This window comes from Mobula birostris, chromosome 32 (assembly GCF_030028105.1).
Source record: "Mobula birostris isolate sMobBir1 chromosome 32, sMobBir1.hap1, whole genome shotgun sequence".
In the NCBI taxonomy this organism is placed as follows: domain Eukaryota; kingdom Metazoa; phylum Chordata; class Chondrichthyes; order Myliobatiformes; family Myliobatidae; genus Mobula; species Mobula birostris.
In genome coordinates this window covers 27,933,052-27,951,440 of record NC_092401.1, presented here as the reverse complement: position 1 = coordinate 27,951,440, position 18,389 = coordinate 27,933,052, and the positions used below count along the sequence as shown (strand labels likewise).

Here is an 18,389-nt window from a genome sequence, read left to right as displayed (position 1 = left end):
TTTGGCCTCCTGAGGAAGTAGAGGTGCTGGTGAACTTCCTTAACCATGGTGTCAAGATAATGGAACTGAATGATGCTTCCATCAATCTTTCACAATAGCTGTGTGGTTGACTACAGTATACTTTGCCGAGGAAGGTCCCAAATATAGATGCCCTGTTCACCGCCCTGCTCTGGCACCACTTGCCTGTCATCATACACCCCTTCTCAGTCCACCAGTCATTTCCGAATGCTTTTCTCACCACTCCCCTTCTCCTCTATACTGGCCGTCTCCCCTCTCTAGTGTCAAACCTGATGCAGACTTTTGACCTGAAACATTATCAATTCCCTCCCCCCTCCCCCAAAAGATGCTGTTCAACTCGTGAGTTTCTCTAGCAGATTATTCATGGAAAGATTTCATTGAAACATCAGGGCATAACCTCAGAATAGAAGGATGTCCCTTTAGAACAGATGAGGAGGAATTTCTTTAGCCAGAGGTTATTCAATCTGTGGAATTCATTGCCACAGGCAGGTGTGTCATTGAATATGTTTAAAGCAGAGGATGATAGGGTGTCAAAGGTTACGGGGAGAAAACAGGAGAATGGAGTTGAGACGGATAATAAATGAGCCGTTTTGGAACAGATTCATGGGGCTAAATGGCCTAATTCTCTCCTAAGTCTTATTGTCTTATCTAGAATAGGATTGCTCTTGGGATGGGTATGAAAATGATTACTGTGTGTGTGAAGTTCAGCTTAGTTTAGTCAGGCTATGTTTCACTCAGTGATCATTGTCCAAATCAGACTTAAAGTCTTGCTTTTGAAAACACACACCCAGCAGCTGGCTATAGATTTCAGGTTTCAGCTTGGAAGTGGTGGTCAAAAGCTGAAAGACTTTTAACAATTTGATGGATAATCAGACTCAAACCCATCACCTTCATTAGTAACATACTTAGTTTTAACGTCATGTATTTTCATAGCAAAATTGTTTTAGGGTTTTTTCCAGTAAAACCTGGTGCACTGTGATTTTTCCATTTGCTCATAGTAGGAGATCAATTAACTGCAGGAAATTTTGCTGTGTTAGAATAGCACAGACCATTCGGTCAACAATGTTGTGCCGACATTTTAACCTACACTAGCCCTTCCATCTTTCTTTCATCCATGCACTTATCTAGGAATCTCTTAAATGTCCCTAATGTATCTGCCTCGACCACCACCACTGCAGCGCATTCAGTGGACCAACTGCTCATTGTGTTTAAAAAAAAACTAGCTCTGAAATCTACCCCCCCCACAGTACTTTCCTCCAAACACCTTAAAACTTGCCCTCATATTGTTCATTTCCAAAGTATGAAAGCTCCCAGTAGCCTACAGAGGTAAGAAAGAATGAATTGCTGACTTTTGATTTCCTCTGTTATTATGAGTGGGCAGTGGTAAATATGTAGGGTGCTGTTCTTTTAGTTTTATAATTATGCACCACACACATTCTAAGGTTGCCTATTTTAAGACAGACAAAAAGCGCTGGAGAAATTAAGCAGGTCGAGGAACATTTGTGGAGCCAATTGGACAGTTGATGTTTTGGGTGAAGATGTTTCAGTAGTGTTTCTTTACAGCTTTGGGAAATGTGAGGTGGTGTTGAGAAGTAGATTAACCCTCTGCTTTGGGATTTTAAACTCCCAAGCAAGTTTAAAATGGAATCGAGCTTGTGATGGTGGATTAGAAGTCAAAGTTCAAAGCATATTTATTATCAGAGTACATATATGGTACCATATAATACCCTGAGAATTACTTCCTTGAAAGCATTCGCTATAGAGCAAAGAGATAGACTGTAAGACGGGAACAGAATTAGGCCATTTAACCCATTATGTTGTTTCATCAAGACTGATCCATTTTTCCTCTCAACCTCATTTTCCTGCTTTCTCTCCATAACTTTCACACCCAGACTAATTGAGAACCTATCAACTTCTGCCTTAAATACACCCAGTGGCAATGAATTCCACAGATTCACCAACCTCTGCTGGAGAAATTCTTCCCCATCTCAACTAAATATATGTCTCTCTATTCTGAGGCTGTACCCTCTGGTCTGAGACTCCCACACTACAAGAAATATCCTCTTCACATCCACTCTCTCTAGCGTTTTCAGCATTCGCTAAGTTTCAATGCGATCCCCCCTCGTTCTGCTAAATTCCTCATACGATAACCCTTTCATTGCCACAGTCATTCTTGTGAACTTCCTCTGAACCCACTCCAATGCCAGCACATCCGTTTTTAGATAAGGGGCCCAAAACTGTTCACAATACTTCATGCCAGGCCTCACCAGTGCCTTGTGAGGCCTCAGCATTGCATCCTTACTTTTATATTCTAGTCCTCTTGAAATGAACGTTAACATTCCATTAGCCTTCCTCAGCACTGACTCAACCTGTAAGTTAACCTTTAGGGAATTCTGCACAGGGACTCCCAAATCCTTTTGCACCTCAGATTTTTAAATCTTCTCCCCATTTAGAAAATAGACGACACTTTTATTCTTTCTACCAAACTGCACGACCATACACTTCCTGACACTGTATTCCCCTCTGCTACTTTTTTGCCCATTCTCCTAATCTGTCTAAGTCCTTCTGCAGCCTCCCTGCTTCCTCAACACTACCTGCCCCTCCACTTATATTTGAATCTCCTGCAAATTTGGCCACAAAGCCATCAATGCTTTAATCCAAATTGTTGATATATGAAGTAAAAAGAAGTGGTCCCAACACTGACCCTTGTGGAACATCACTCGGTACTGTCAGCCAACCAGAAAAGGCTCTGTTTATTTCCACTCTTCGCCTCATGCCACTTGGCCAATCCTCTATCCATGCTAGGAAATTTCCTGTTCTTGTTAAGCAGCCTCATGTTCTGCACCTTGCCAAAGGCCTTCTGAAAACCCAAGTATACAACATCCACTGATTCTCCTTTGTCTGTTCTGCTTGTTATTTCCTCAAAGATTTCTCTTTAAAGAAAGCATGTTAGCATGCCTATTTTATCATGTGCCTCAGTACCCCGAGACCTCATTCTTAACAATGGACTCCACCATCTTCCCAACCACCGAAGTCAGCCTTATTGACCTGTAATTTATTTTCTTCTGCCTCCCTCCCTTCTTGAAGATTGGAGTGACATTTGCAATCTTCCAGTCCATCAGAACCATACCAGGATCTGTTAACAGATCATTACTAATGCCCTCCCTCCAGAATCTCTTCAGCCACCTCTTTCAGAACCCTGGCATGTAGTCCATTGGTTGAGTGAACTCGGCCTTTTCTCCTTGGAGTGACAGAGGATGAGAGGTGACCTGACAGAGGTGTACAAGATGATGAAAGGCATTGATCGTGTGGGTAGTCAGAGACTTTTTCTCAGGGCTGAGATGGCTAGCACGAGAGGGCACAGTTTTAAGGTGCTTAGAAATAGGTACAGAGGAGATTGTAAGTGGTAAGTTTTTTACGCAGAGAGTGGTGAGTGCATGGAATGGGCTGTCGGCGACGATGGTGGAGGCGGATATGATAGGGTCTTTTAAGACTCCGAGGTAGGTACATGGAGCTTAGAAAAATAGAGGGCTATGGGTAACCCTAGGTAACTTCTAACGTAAGGACATGTTCAGCACAGCTTTGTGGTCCGAAGGGCCTGTATTGTGCTGTAGGTTTTATATGGTTCGTGTGACTTACCTACTTTCAGACCTTTCAGCTTCCTAAGCACCTTATCCCATATAATAGCAACTATACTCACCTCTGCCCCCTGACACTCTCAAACTTCTGGCATTTAGTGCCTTCCTCAGTGAAGATCTGATGCGAGATACTTATTCAGTTAATTCGTCATTTCCATGTCTCCCATTACTACTTCTCCAGCATAATTTTCCAGAGGTCCAATATCTGTTTGCTTTTATGTTGTCTTTGACTTCCCTTGTCAGCCACAGTTGTGCCATACTGCCTTCAGAATATGACTTTTTCTTTTGGGATGTATCTATCCTGCATCTTCTGAATTGCTCCCAGAAGCTCTCACCATTGCTTTTCTGCTGTCATCCCTGCTAGTGTCCCCTTCCAATAAACTTTGGCCAGCTCCTCTCTCATACTTCCATAGTTCCCTTTTCTCCACTGTAATACTTATACATCTGACTTTAGCTTCTCCTTCTCAAATTGCAGGGTGAATTCTATCATATTATGATCACTGCATCCCAAACGTTCCTTTGCCTTAAGCTCCCCAATCAACTCTGATTCATTGTGCAACACCCAAGTTCAGAATAGCCTTTCTCCTAATGGTGCCAACCACAAGCTATTCGAATAAACCGTTTCGTAAGCATTCTACAAATTTTGTCTTGGGGTCTAACACCAAATTGATTTTCCAAATCTATCTGCATATTGAAATCCCCCATGACTATCATAACACTGCCCTTTTCTAATACAATACAATACAATGAAAAATTACACACAAACAAAGACTGACAAACAACCTGGTGGTGTGGGACCCAAGGCTCCTGTACCTCCTTCCTGATGGCAATGGCAAGAAGAGAGCACAGTCTGGATGGCGGGGGTCCTTGATGGATGCTGCTTTCTTGCGACAGTGCTGCTTGTAGATGAACTCGGTGGGGATGGCTTTTCCTGTAATGGACTGAGATATATCCACCACTTTTTATAGGCTTCTCCATTCTTGGTCAGGACAAAGCAGGTGAGTACTATCTAACACTTAGTTGCATAACCCCTATGGACAGTATCAACAGGGAACAGGACAGGTGTTCAGAATAGCTGGGTAAGTTGAAAGTAATAAAGAATGATGCATTGAGCACTACTTACTGCAAGCCTCACATAACCAGTGCTGGAGGGAATATCTTGTTGGTTCACATGATGCTTACAATGAGTTAATACACGGTAAACTGAGCAAGTGTGCTTGGTGGAGTCTGGCCATTGCTCGACTGTGCCCTTACAAAGTGCTGATGTTTACTCTTTAGAAATAACATTGGACTCACATTCATGGGCTCTACAACTCATGTTCTCAGTATTATTTATTTACTAATTTATTTATCTATCATCATTATTATCATCTGTTTTTGTCTTTTGCACATTGAATGCTCATCGGTCTTAGTGTGTGGTTTTTCATTGATTCTATTGTGATTATTCTACAGTGAATGCCTGCAAAAAATGAATTTCAGAGTAGTATATGGTGACATATACATATTTTGATAATACATTTACTTTGAACTTTAAACTTTGATTGTTAAGGATATTTGCTTTTACTTGGGGATGGGCAGCTGTAACTTTTGCTCCATCCAGTGGTAGAAACTTGCAGTTGCAGGAGGAACCATATTTTCGAATGAGGTGATAAAGCATTTACAGCGGAGAAACAGATATTTATTCTTCACATGAACCACCTCCTCCCTGTTACCTCAGGACCTTTCCTTCTTTTACTTCCTCCTTTGTATTTCATTCACTCCTGGTTAAATATTTTCTTTGCTGCCATTCTATGTGATAACAGATTCTAACTTTTAAAAATATTTCCCTCTTTGACTTATTAATGGCTATCTTGCATTTCTGGACCTGTTTCCCTTTGGTGTAATCTCCATATTGTACACTTCATTTGCATATAAGGTTGGTTGATCTCTGGGTCTTGTGGCCAGACATTTATAAATATTTTGTCCGCAAGGTGTATTGTTTCCAAATACTCTTGTGTTGTTCTTCCTTGATTTGTATGCATGTCTCAACTGAAGATACCAATGACAGGTAAAAATGAGTGTCTTTATTAAAGTTAATTGAAGCACCATGCTAATGTCCAACTTAACTTGGGCAGGTATATGAATAGCTAGTGGAGGTTGATAGGTCTGTGATTAGTAAGGGCGGCAAAGGTTTTAGGGAGAAGGCGGGAGAATGAGGTTGAGAGAGAAAATAAATCAGCCATGATCGAATGGTGGAGCAGACTCGATGGGCCAAATGGCCTAATTCTGCACCCTTGTCTTATGACCTTATGAAACATTTAGAGGGATATGAGTCAAACACAAACAAGTGGGACTAGCATCGTTTGGCATCTTGGTTGACATAGACAAGTTGGGCTGTGTGACTCCATGATTATGACTCTTTAAGATCAGCATAGCTTCCGTGAATTTTTGTTCTTTCTAGCTAAGGTGGTCACTGTAACCTTTGTACATGTCCCAATAACCAAAGTTCAAAGTAAACTTATTATCAAAGTACATATATGTCACCATGTAAAACCTTGAAATTCACTGTCTTGTGGATATACTCAATAAATCCATAGAATAATAACCATAACGGAATCAGTGAAAAACTGCACCAACTTGGGCACTCAACCAGTGTGCAAAAGACAACAAACTGCAAATACAAAAAGAAAGAAAGAATAATAATAATAATATGTAAATACACAATAAATATTGAGGACATGAGATGAAGAGTCCATAGGTTGTGGGAATATTTCAATGATGGTGCGAGTGAAGTTATCCCCTTTGGTTCAAGAGCCTGATGGTTGAAGGGTAGTAACCGTTCCTGAACCTGGTGATGTGAGTTCCGAGGCTCCTGTACCTTCTTCCTGATGGCAACAGTGAGAAGAGAGCTTGTCCTGGGAGATGGGGCTTCCTGCTGATGGATGCTGCTTCCCTGCGACAGTGTTTCACATGGATGCGTCGTTCAGTGGTGGGGAGGGTTTACCTGTGATGGACTAGGCCATATCCACTACTTTTTCATGGATTTTCCCTTCAATAGCAATGGTGTTTCTGTAGCAGGCTGTGATGCAACCAGTCAATATATCCTCCACTACGTACCTGTAGAAGTTCGTCAAAGTTTTAGATGTCATGCCAAATCTTCGCAAACTCCTAAGAAAGTAGTGATGCTACCATGATGTCTTCGTAACTGCACTTACGTGCTGATCCTCTGAAATAATAACACTTAAGGAATTTAAAGTTGCTGACCCTCTCCACCTCTGATTGTCTGATGAGGACTGGCTCATGGATCCCTGGTTTCTTCCTTCGGAAGTCTATAATCAGCTCCTTGAGCTTGCTGACATTGAGTAAGAGGTTGTTGTTGTGGCACCACTCAGCCAGAGTTTTAATCTCCCTCCTATATGCTGATTCATCACCATCTTCAATTCGGCCTACAACAGAGGTGGTCGTCAGCAAATTTGAATATGACAAACCAATAAGTTGTTAGCAGGTAACTTATTATATAGATTCTCCTATTGAGGAATTGCTCTATTGGTAAAAAATGATTTCAAATCATTAGAAAGAGGTGACATAGGGGTCGGATGGTGTTGAATCATTGTGGATAGAGCTAAGGAACTGCAAGGGCAAAGAGACCCTGATGGGAGTTGGATGCAGTGCCCCAAACAGTAGTAAGGATGTGTCTTACAAATTACAACAGAAGATAGAAAATGCATGCCAAAAGGGCAATGTTACAATCGTCATGGGGGATTTCAGTATGCTGGCAGATTGGGAAAAGCAGGTGGGTGCTGGATTCCAGGAGGGGAAATTACAGAATGCCTACGTGATGGTTTTTTTAGAGCAGCTAGTGGTTCAGCCTGTTAGGGGATTAGCTATTCTGGATTGGATGTTGTGCAGTGAAACAGAATTATTTCGAGAGCTTAAGGTAACAGAACCCCTGTGAGAAAAGTGATCTTAATATGCTTGAATTCACCCTGAAATTTCAGAATGAGAAGCTAAGGTCAGATGTATCAGTATTACAGAGGAGTAAAGGGAATTACAAAGGCATGAAGGAGGGAGTTTGCCAGAATTGACTGGAAAAGAGCACTGACAGGGATGATGGCAAAGAAGCAATGACTGAAACTTCTGGAAGCAATTCAGAAGGCACAGGATATGTACATCCCAAAGCAGAAGTATTATCTAAAGGAAAGATGACACAGCTGTGGCTCACGAGAATTCAAAGCCAACATAAAAACCAAAGAAAGGGCATATAATAGAGCAAAAATTTGTGAGAAGTTAGAGGATTGGGAAGCTTTTAAAACCCACAGAAGGCAACTAAAAAAGCCATTAAGAAGGTAAAGATGAAGTACAAAAGTAAGCTAGCCAATAATATTAAAGAGGATATCAAAAGTTTCTTCAAATATGTAAAGTATAAAAGAGAAACGAGAGTGGATATCGGACTGCTGGAGAGGTAGTAATGGGGGACAACAAAATGACGGATGAACTGAATACGTATTTTACATCAGTCTTCACTGTGCAAGACACTAGCAGTATGGTGGAAGTTCCAGATAACAGGGTGCATGAAGTGTGTGAAGTTATCATAAGTAGAGAGAAGGTTCTTGGAAAACTGAAAGGTCTGAAGGTATATAAGTTACCTGGACCAGATGGTGTGTACCCCAGGGCTCTGAAGGACATGGCTGAAGATATTGTGGAGACATTGGTAATAATCTTTCAAGGATCACTAGATTCTAGGATGGTTCTAGAAGACTGGAAAATTTCAAGTGTCATTCCGCTCTGCAAGAAGGGAGAGAGGCAGAAGAAAGGAAACTGTTAACCAGTTAGTCAGACTTCAGTGGTTGGGAAGATGTTGGAGTCGATTATTAAGGATGGGGTCTCAGAATATTTGGAGGCACATGGTAAAATGGGCCATAGTCAGTATGGTTTCCTCAAGGGAAAATCTTGACTGACAAATCTATTGGAAGCCTTTGAAGAAATAGCAAGCAGTATAGATGAAGGAGAATCAGTTGACGTTGTGTACTTGGATTTTCAGAAAGACTTTGACAAGGTGCCAAACATGAAGCTGCTTAATAAGCTATGAGCCCATGGAAAGATTCTAGCATGGATAAAGCAGTGGCCAATTGGCAGGCGGTAAAGAATGGGAATAAAGGGAGCCTTTTCTGATTTCCCTTCAGTGACTGGTTGTGTTCCACAGGGGTCTGTGTTGGTACCAATTCTTTTTATGTTAGATGTTAATGAGTTTGATGATGGAATTGATGGTTTGTTGCAAGGCTTGAAGACAGGTGGAGGGGCAGATAGTTTTGAGGAGTAGGCTGTAGAAGGACTTAGATGAGGAGAATGGGCAAAGAAATGGCAGATGGAATACAATGTTGGTAAATATATGGTCATGCATTTCAGTAGAATAAATGAAAGGGTTAACTATTTTCTAACTGGAGAGAAAATATAAAAAACTGAGGCGTGAAGGAACGTGGGAGTTCTTGTGCAAGATTCCCGAATAGTTAATTTACAGATTGAGTCTGTGATGAAGAAGGAACATGTGATGTTAGCATTCATTTCAAGAGGACTCGAATATAAAAGCAAGAATGTAATGTTGAAACTTTATAAAGCACTAGTGAGGTCTCACTTTGAGTATTATGAGCAGTTTTGGGTCCCTTATCTAGAAAAGATGTGCTGAAACTGGAGAGGGTTCAAAAGAGGTTCACAAAAATGATTCCAGTATTGAATGGCTTGTCATATGAAGAGCATTTGATGGATGTGTGCCTGCATTCAGTAGAATTCAGAAGAATGAGTGGTGACTTGATTGAAAAGTATTGAATGGTGAAAGGCATTGAAAGTGTGGATGTGGAGAGGATGATGGGGGAGTCTTAAGACCAGCGAACACAGCCTCAGAATAGAAGGGCATCCTTATAGAATAGAGATGAGGAGAAATTTTTTTGGCCAGAGAATAGAGAATGTGTGGAATTCTTTGCCATAGACAGCTGTGGAGGCCAAGTCTTTATGTATATTTAAGGCAGAGGTTGGTAGATTCTTGATTGATCAGAGCATGAAGGGATAGGGAAGAAGGCAGGAGACTGGAGTTGAGAGGAACAATGGACCGGCCATGATGAAATGGCAGAGGACACTCGATGGGCCAAATGGTCTATTTCTCCTCCTATATCTTATGGTGTAAATAGACACAATCTAATCTCTGCATCCTCTTTCAGACCAAAGAGGAAAAAACGGGGTCACGTTATTGATGCTGATGGAATGTTTCAGCTGTTTCATTGTCCGCATGAAGGATGCAACCAGGTCTACATCACATTAAATAGCTTCCAGGCAAGTACCCACCTGCTATAGTTCAAACTTGTTTGAAAGATTGCAGAATCATAAGTTTGTTAGTAACTTGAGAAGGGAAAGAAAAACACCATGAATTCCTACTAACAAGAGGAAATCTGAAGATGCTGGAAATCCAAGCAACATACACAAAATAATGGAGGACCTCAGCAGGCCAGGCAGCATTTATGAAAGAGACTGAACAGTTGACGTTTCGGACTGAGACCCTTCAGCAGGTCCTGCTGAAGGTTCTTGGCCCAAAATGTTGATTGTTTATTCTTTTCCATAGATGCTGCCTGGCCTGCTGAGTTCCTCCAGCATTTTGAATGAATTCCTACTATCCTATTTGCAAGAGGCGGGCAAGGCAACCTTGTTGTTAGAGATAACCTGGCAAGGTGCAATATTGATAACAATTCTTTCAGTATTGATAAATTTGTATAGTTCCATTTGATTTGTGTGCAGTATGACAATACTGAAAAGCTAATGTCCATGTATAAGATCTGATAACTTTACCTCTACTTTTCATGCATGGAAATTGGGAATGTGGTCAACTGATTAACTGGCTTTTATTTAAAAGCACAAGAGATTCTGCGGATGCTGGAAATTCAAAACAACACACACACAAAATGCTGGAAGAACTCAGCAGGTCAGGCAGCATCTGTGGATAGGAATAAACAATCGAACTTTCGGGACTGCTGAAGAGTCATGCCCTGCTGAGTTCCTCCTGCATTTTCTATGTGTTTACTTTAAAAAAAAATCATTAGAATTGAAATTCAGCATTTTAAATATGCAACAAAATGGAAACAAGATGATCAAAACAACTCAAGTTATCTTAATTTGAACAAAGCTATTGAATTAGAATAGACTGCATTCCTGCAAGAACAGCATTTTTGTGTCCACAAATGTTCCAAGTAGCTTACTCAAGCTAAGTATTTTTAATTTACAATGTTATTAATAAATAAATTCATGTCTTTCTTTGCTTGTTGATTGTTAAAACAGAATTTACCTTGCTGACGCTGTTTGTAAGAGTAATTTTATAGCAGCCTTTCAATGCGTGAGTGGCATGGGAGCATGGCGGTTAGTTAATGTATCGCTCTGCAGAGCCAGCTGTAAAATCAAGCTTCAATTCACAATATTGTCTGTAAGGAGTTCCTGCGTTCACCCCGTGACTGCATGGGTTTCCTCCGGGTGCTCCAGTTTTCTCCCACATTCCAAAGATGTATGAGTTCGGGTTAGACATATGACAAATAACGCTAATCTTTTTTAGGACGGCAAGGTAACAGCATTTAGCGTAATGCTGCTACAGCACCTGCAGACACTGGTGGTGTTCATTTTCCTCTGCTGTCTGTAAGGAGTTTGTACATTCTCCCCATGACTGCATGGGTTTCTTTCAGGTGCTTCAGTTTCCTCCCACATTCCACAGACGTACATGTTAGGGTTAGTAAGTTGTGGGCATGCTCTGTTGGCGCTGGAAGCATGGCGCCAGTTGCAGGCTGCCCCCAACACATCCTTGTTGACTTGATTTGATGCAAACAACTCATTTCACTGTATGTTTCAATGTACATGTGAAACATACAGCAAATCTTTTCTATTCTCCTCGTGACTTCTCTTCCCTTCTGTGAGATCACCATTCCTGCAGGATCTACTGGTCATTCACAAAGGACTGGAACAGCTGGATTGACAATCACAATGTTCTATGATCTATTTAGATTGCTTTTGGGTAGGTTAAAGGGTCAGCACATTGTGGGCCAAAGGGCCTGTGCTGTACTGCTCTGATCTATGTTCTGTCTTCCTATGTGGAAAATGTAAATTTGATTATAACTAACCCAGAGCTGCATGCTATCCATTACAATGTTAGGCAGCATCTGTAGAAAGGAGTAAACAGTCTGGCCCTATGGCTCAGAAGGGTATGGAAAGGAAGAAGGCAGCAGTAATAGGAGACTCTATAGTTGGGTCAGACAGGTGATTCTCTGGACGCAGGAAAGAAACACGGATGGTAGTTTGCCTCCCAGGTGCCAGAGTCCGGGATGTTTCTGATCACGTCCACAATATCCTGAGGGTAGAAGGTGAACAGCCAAACGTCGTGGTACATATTGGTATCAACGACATAGGTAAGAAAAGAGAGGAAGTCCTGAAAACAGACTATAGGGAGTTAGGAAGGAAGTTGAGAAGCAGGACCAGGAAGGTAATAATCTCAGGATTACTGCCTGTGCCACGGGACAGTGAGTATGGAATAGAGTGAGGTGGAAGATAAATGTGTGGCTGAGCGATTGGTGCAGGGGGTAAGGATTCAGATTTCTGGATCATTGGGACCTCTTTTGGAGTGGGTGTGACCTGTTCAAAAAAGATGGGTTGCACTTGAATCCAAGGGGGACCAATATCCTGGCAGGGAGGTTTGCTAAGGCTACTGGGGAGAGTTTAAACTAGAATTGCTGGGGGGTGGGAACCGTACTGAAGAGACGGAGGAAAGGGGTGTTGGCTGACAGATAGAGAAAGCTTGGAGACAGTGCGAGAGGGAGGATAGGCAGGTGATAGAGAAGGGATACGCTCAGACCAATGGTTTGAGACGTGTCTATTTTAATGAAAGAAGCATCATGAACAAAATGGATGAGCTTAAGAGCATGGATCAGTACTTGGAGCTATGATGTTGTGCCCATTACAGAGACTTGGATGGCTCAGGAGCAGGAGTGGTTATTTAGAGTGCCAGGCTTTAGATGTTTCAGAAAGGACAGGGAGGGGGGCAAAAGAGGTGGGCCATGGCACTGCTGATCAGAGACAGTGTCAGGGCTGCAGAAAAGGAGGAAGACATGGAGGGATTGTCTACCGAGTCTCTGTGGGTCGGAGTTAGAAACAGGAAGGGTCAGTAACTCTACTGGATGTTTTTTATAGGCCACCCAATAGTAACAGGGACTTCAGGAAGCTGATAGGGAGACAGATTCTGGAAAAGTGTAATAATAATAGGGTTCTCGTGGAGGGAGATTTTAATTTCCCAAATATTGATTGGCATCTCCCTAGAACAAGGGATTTAGATGGGTGGAGTTTGTTAGGTGTGTTCAGGAAGGTTTCCAGACAATATGTAGATAAGCCTACAAGAGGAGAGGCTGTATTTGATCTGGTATTGAGAAATGAACCTGGTCAGGTGTCAGATCTCTCAGTGGGAGAGCATTTTGGAGATAGTGATCACAATTCTGTCTCCTTTACCATAGCATTGGAGAGCGATAGGAACAGTCAAGTCAAGTCACTTTTTATTGTCATTTTGACCATAACTGCCGGTACAGTACCCAGTAAAAACGAGACAATGTTTTTTCAGGACCATGGTGCTACATGAAACAGTACAAAAACTACACTGAACTACGTAAAACAACACAAAAACTACACAAGACTACAGACCTACCCAGGACTACATAAAGTGCACAAAACAGCGCAGGCATTACAATAAATAATAAACAAGACAATAGGCACAGTAGAGGGCAGTAGGTTGGTGTCGGTCCAGGCACTGGGTATTGAGGAGTCTGATGGCTTGGGGGAGGAAACTGTTACATAGTCTGGTCGTGATGGCCTGAATTCTTCGGTGCCTTTTGCCAGATGGCAGGAGGGAGAAGAATTTGTATGAAGGGTGCGAGGAGTCCTTCATAATGCTGTTTGCTTTGTGGATGCAGCCTGTGGTGTAAATGTCTGTAATGGCGGGAAGAGACACCCGGATGATCTTCTCAGCTGACCTCACTGTCCACTGCAGGGTCTTGCGATCCGAGATGGTGCAATTTCCAAACCAGGTAGTGATGCAGCTGCTCAGGATGCTCTCAATACAACCTCTGTAGGATGTGGTGAGGATGGGGGGGTGGGAGATGGACTTTTCTCAGCCTTCGCAGAAAGTAGAGATGCTGCTGGGCTTTCTTTGCTATGGAGCTGGTGTTGAGGGACCAGGTGAGATTCTCCGCCAGGTGAACGTCAAGAAATTTGTTGCTCTTAACGATCTCTACGGAGGAGTCATCGATGTTCAGCGGAGAGTAGTCGTTCCGTGTCCTCCTGAAGTCAACAACCATCTCTTTTGTTTAGTTCACATTCAGAGACAGGTTGTTGGCTCTGCACCAGTCTGTTAGCCGCTGCAACTCCTCTCTGTATGCTGACTCATCATTCTTGCTGATGAGACCCACCACGGTTGTGTCATCGGCGAACTTGATGATGTGGTTCGAGCTGTGTGTTGCAGCACAGTCATGGGTCAGCAGAGTGAACAGCAGTGGACTGAGCACACAGCCCTGGGGGTCCCCCGTGCTCAGTGTGATGGTGTTGGAGATGCTGTTTCTAATCCGGACTGACTGAGGTCTCCCAGTCAGGAAGTCTAGGATCCAGTTGCAGAGGGAGATGTTCAGGTCCAGTAGGCTCAGCTTTCCAATCAGTTTTTGAGGAATGATTGTGTTGAATGCTGAACTGAAATCTATGAACAGCATTCGAATGTACGTGTCTTTTTTGGCCAGGTGGAGCGTGATGGCACTGGTGTGTGTTGAACGGTTGGGACAGTACGCGAACTGCAGGGGGTCCAGTGAGGGGGGCAGCAGGGTCTTGATGTGTCTCATGACGAGCCTCTCGAAACACTTCATGATGGTGGATGTGAGTGCAACTCACATGGTAGTCGTTGAGGCAGGACACTTAAGACTTCTTTGGCACGGGGACGATGGTGGCGGCCCTGAAGCATGTAGGAACGATGGCGCTGCTCAGGGAGATGTTGAAGATGTCAGTGAGAATATCTGCTAGCTGGTCTGCACATCCTCTAAGCACTCTGCCAGGAATATTGTCTGATCCAGCAGCCTTCTGTGGGTTGACCCTGCACAGGGTTCTCCTCACATCGGCCACGGTAAGACACAGCACCTGGTCGTTTGGAGGAGGGGTGGTCATCCTCGCCGCCACATCATTTTCTGCCTCAAAACGAGTATAGAAGTTGTTCAGCGCATCTGGGAGGGAGGCATCACCCGCACAGTCAGGTGATGTTGTCCTGTAGTTGGTGATGTCCTGAATGCCCTTCCACATGCGCCGCAAGCAAGTTAGCCAACTTGCCACAGGCAAGTTAGGAAAGCATTTAATTGGAGTAAGGGAAAATATGAAGCTCTCAGGCAGGAACTTGGAAGCATAAATTAGGAACAGATGTTCTAGGGATATGCACGGCAGAAATGTGGCAAATGTTCAGGGGATATTTGCATGGCATTCTGCATAGGTATGTTCCAATGATACAGGGAAAGGATGGTAGGGTACAGGAACTGTGGTGTACAAAGGCTGTTGAAAATCTAGTCAAGAAGAAAAGAAAAGTTTACAAAGGGTTTAAAAAACTAGGTAGTGATAGAGATCTAGAAGATTATAAGGCTGGCAGGAAGGAGCTTAAGAATGAAATTAGGAGAGCCAGAAGAGGCCACGAGAAGGCCTTGGCGAGCAGGATTAAGGAAAACGCCAAGGCATTCTACAAGTATGTGAAGGACAAGAGGATAAGATGTGATAGAAAAGGACCAATCAAGTGTGTATGGAACCGGAGGAGATAGCAGAAATACTTCGCTTCAATATTCACTACGGAAAAGGATCTTGGCAATTGTAGGGACGCCTTACAGTGGATTGAAAAGCTTGAGCTTATAGACATTAAGAAAGACGATGTGCTGGAGCTTTTGAAAAGCATCAAGTCTCCGGGACTGGATGAGATGTATCCCAGGCTACTGTTGGAGGCGAGGGAGGAGATTGCTGAGCCTCTGGCAATGATCTTTGCATCATCAATGAGGATGGGAGAGGTTCCGGAGGATTGGAAGGTTGCAGATGTTGTTCCCTTATTCAAGAAAGGGAGTAGAGATAGCCCAGGAAATTATAGACTAGTGAGTCTTACTTCAGTGGTTGGTAAGTTGATGGATAAGATCCTGAGAGGCTGGACTTATGAACATTTGGAGAGGCGTGATACGATTAGGAATAGTCAGCATGGCTTTGTCAAAGGCAGGTTGTGTCCTTACGAGCCTGATTGAATTGTTTGAGGATGTGACTAAACACATTGTTGAAGGTAGAGCAGTAGATGTAGTGTATATGGATTTCAGCAAGGCATTTGATAAGGTACCCCATGCAAGGCTTATTGAGAAAGTAAGGAGGCATGGAATCCAAAGGGACCTCGCTTTGTGGATCCAGAACTGGCTTGCCCACAGAAGGCAAAGAGTGGTTGTAGACAGGTCATATTCTGCATGGAGGTCGGTGACCAGTGGTGCGCCTCAGGGATCTGTTCTGGGACCCCTTCTCTTCATGATTTTTATGAATGACCTGGACGAGGAAGTGGGGGATGGGTTCATAAATTTGCTGATGGCACAAAGGTTGGGGTTGTTGTGAATAGTGTGGAGGGCTTTCAGAGGTTACAGCGGGACATCGTTAGAATGCAAAACTGGGCTGAGAAGTGGCAGATGGAGTTCAACCCAGATAAGTGTGAGGTGGTTCATTTTGGTAGGTCATATGATGGCAGAATATAATATTAATGATAAGACTCTTGGTAGTGTGGAGGATCAGAGTGATCTTGGGGTCTAAGTCCATAGGACACTCAAAGCTGCTGTGCAGATTGACTCTGTGATTAAGAAGGCATACAGTGCATTAGCCTTCATCAACTGTGGGATTGAATTTAAGAGCCGAGAGTTAATGTTACAGTTATATAGGACCCTGGTCAGACCCCACTTGGAGTGCTGTGCTCAGTTCTGGTCACTTCACTACAAGAAGGATGTGGAAACTATAGAAAGGGTGAGAAGGAGATTTACAAGGATGTTGCCTGGATTGGGGAGCATGCCTTATGAGAAGAGGTTGAGTGAACTCGGCCTTTTCTCTTTGGAGCGCGGAGGACGAGAGGTGACCTGATAGAGGTGTACAAGATAATGAGAGGCCTTGATCATGTGGATAGTCAGAGGCCTTTTCCCAGGGCTGAAATGCCTAACACGAGAGGGCACAGTTTTAAGGTACTTGGAAGCAGGTACAGAGGAGATGTCAGCGGTAAGTTTTTTACACAGAGAGCGGTGAGTGCGTGGAATGGGCTGCCAGCAACGGTGGTGGAGGCGGGTACAATAGGGTCTTTTAAGATACTCCTGGATAGGTACATAGAGCTTAGAAAAATAGAGGGCTGTGGGTAACCCTAGGTAATTTCTAAAGTAAGTAAATGTTCGGCACAGCATTGTGGACCAAAGGGCCAGTATTGTGCTGTAGGTTTTCTATGTTTCTAGCCAACCTTTCAGGCCGAAACACTTCGTCAGGACTTTGAGCCCTAATGAGCGATCTCAGCCTGAAATATCGACTGATCATTTCTTTCCATAGATGCTGCCTTAACTGCTGAATTGCTGCAGCATTTTGTGTGCGTTACTCTGGATTTCTGGCATCTGCAGAATTTCTTGTGTTTACGCTTGCCATTTATCTTTTTTTTTTATGATTTTAAAAAGGAAAAGCTTGGTATGGCACATGCCAAAGCATATTGAATACAGAACCTTGTACTGAAGTGCCATACCTTGTTATAGACAAGCACAAGGGCAATAATCCATATAGGAGATCGTTACTAAAAATAGATGGTTAGCCTGTTAATTTGTTTATGACAAAGCCACCATAAAACTCTTTGAATGTAAATGGTTATGTGAGGCATGATTGTTGAATAAATAGGCAATTTCAATGTAATAGTTCTGATATTAATGATGATGTCACTCTGCTTATACTCCTGCCAATATGCAACTAGAAAAATTCCACTTGATCTATTTTAATATGCCTTGGTGAAGGGTTTCAGCTCAGATTGCTTGTTCTTTATTCCTCTCCATAAATGTTGCTTGATCTGCAGAGTTCCTCCAGAATTTTGTTGGTCATTTTAATGTGCCATTATGTTGCTTCTACAGTAACTTAATTTCCCATCTCTACTTTCTCATACTACTATCATCACGGTGATGAATCTGATAGACCTGAAACTACCAGTGCACCTCCCCTTACCTCCCTCCCTTATGGCATTCAAAATTTATAAACCAGATATAGGCCACAGTTGGAAAAAAGACAATCAGTAATTGTGCTGCTTGTGTTAATTCAAAGTTCAAAATAAATTTATTATCAGAGTACGTACATGTCACCATATACTGTCTTGAGATCCATTTTCTTCTGGGCATTTACATGAAAATAAAGAAATACAATGGAATTAATTAATGAAAAACTATACATAAAGACAAACAAACAACTAATGTGCAAAAGAGGGCAAATTGCACAAATTTGAAAATAAATAAATAATAAATAACGAGAACATGAGTGGTAGAGTCCTCTATAGGTTGTGGAATCAGTTCAGAGTTGAGGTGAGTGAAGGTATCCACAGAAATGGATACATTACAATTTAGAATGTGAAACGGTACAGCACAATGCAGTCCCTATCAGTCTAACTCTTCCCCTCTTCCCTCCTACACAACTCAGTACAGT

The 18,389-nt window shown here is 42.6% G+C and overlaps 1 protein-coding gene across 2 annotated transcripts in view; it reads left to right on the top strand.

Moving 5' to 3' along the window:
• The window catches only part of znf653 (zinc finger protein 653), a 57,783-nt gene that overhangs the window by 17,456 nt on the left and 21,938 nt on the right, over positions 1-18,389 (top strand). For both annotated transcript variants that reach the window (XM_072248304.1, XM_072248305.1), the window contains exon 5: positions 9,848-9,959. In XM_072248304.1, the coding sequence (XP_072104405.1) occupies positions 9,848-9,959 (112 nt within the window). The remainder of the gene's footprint in view (positions 1-9,847; positions 9,960-18,389) is intronic.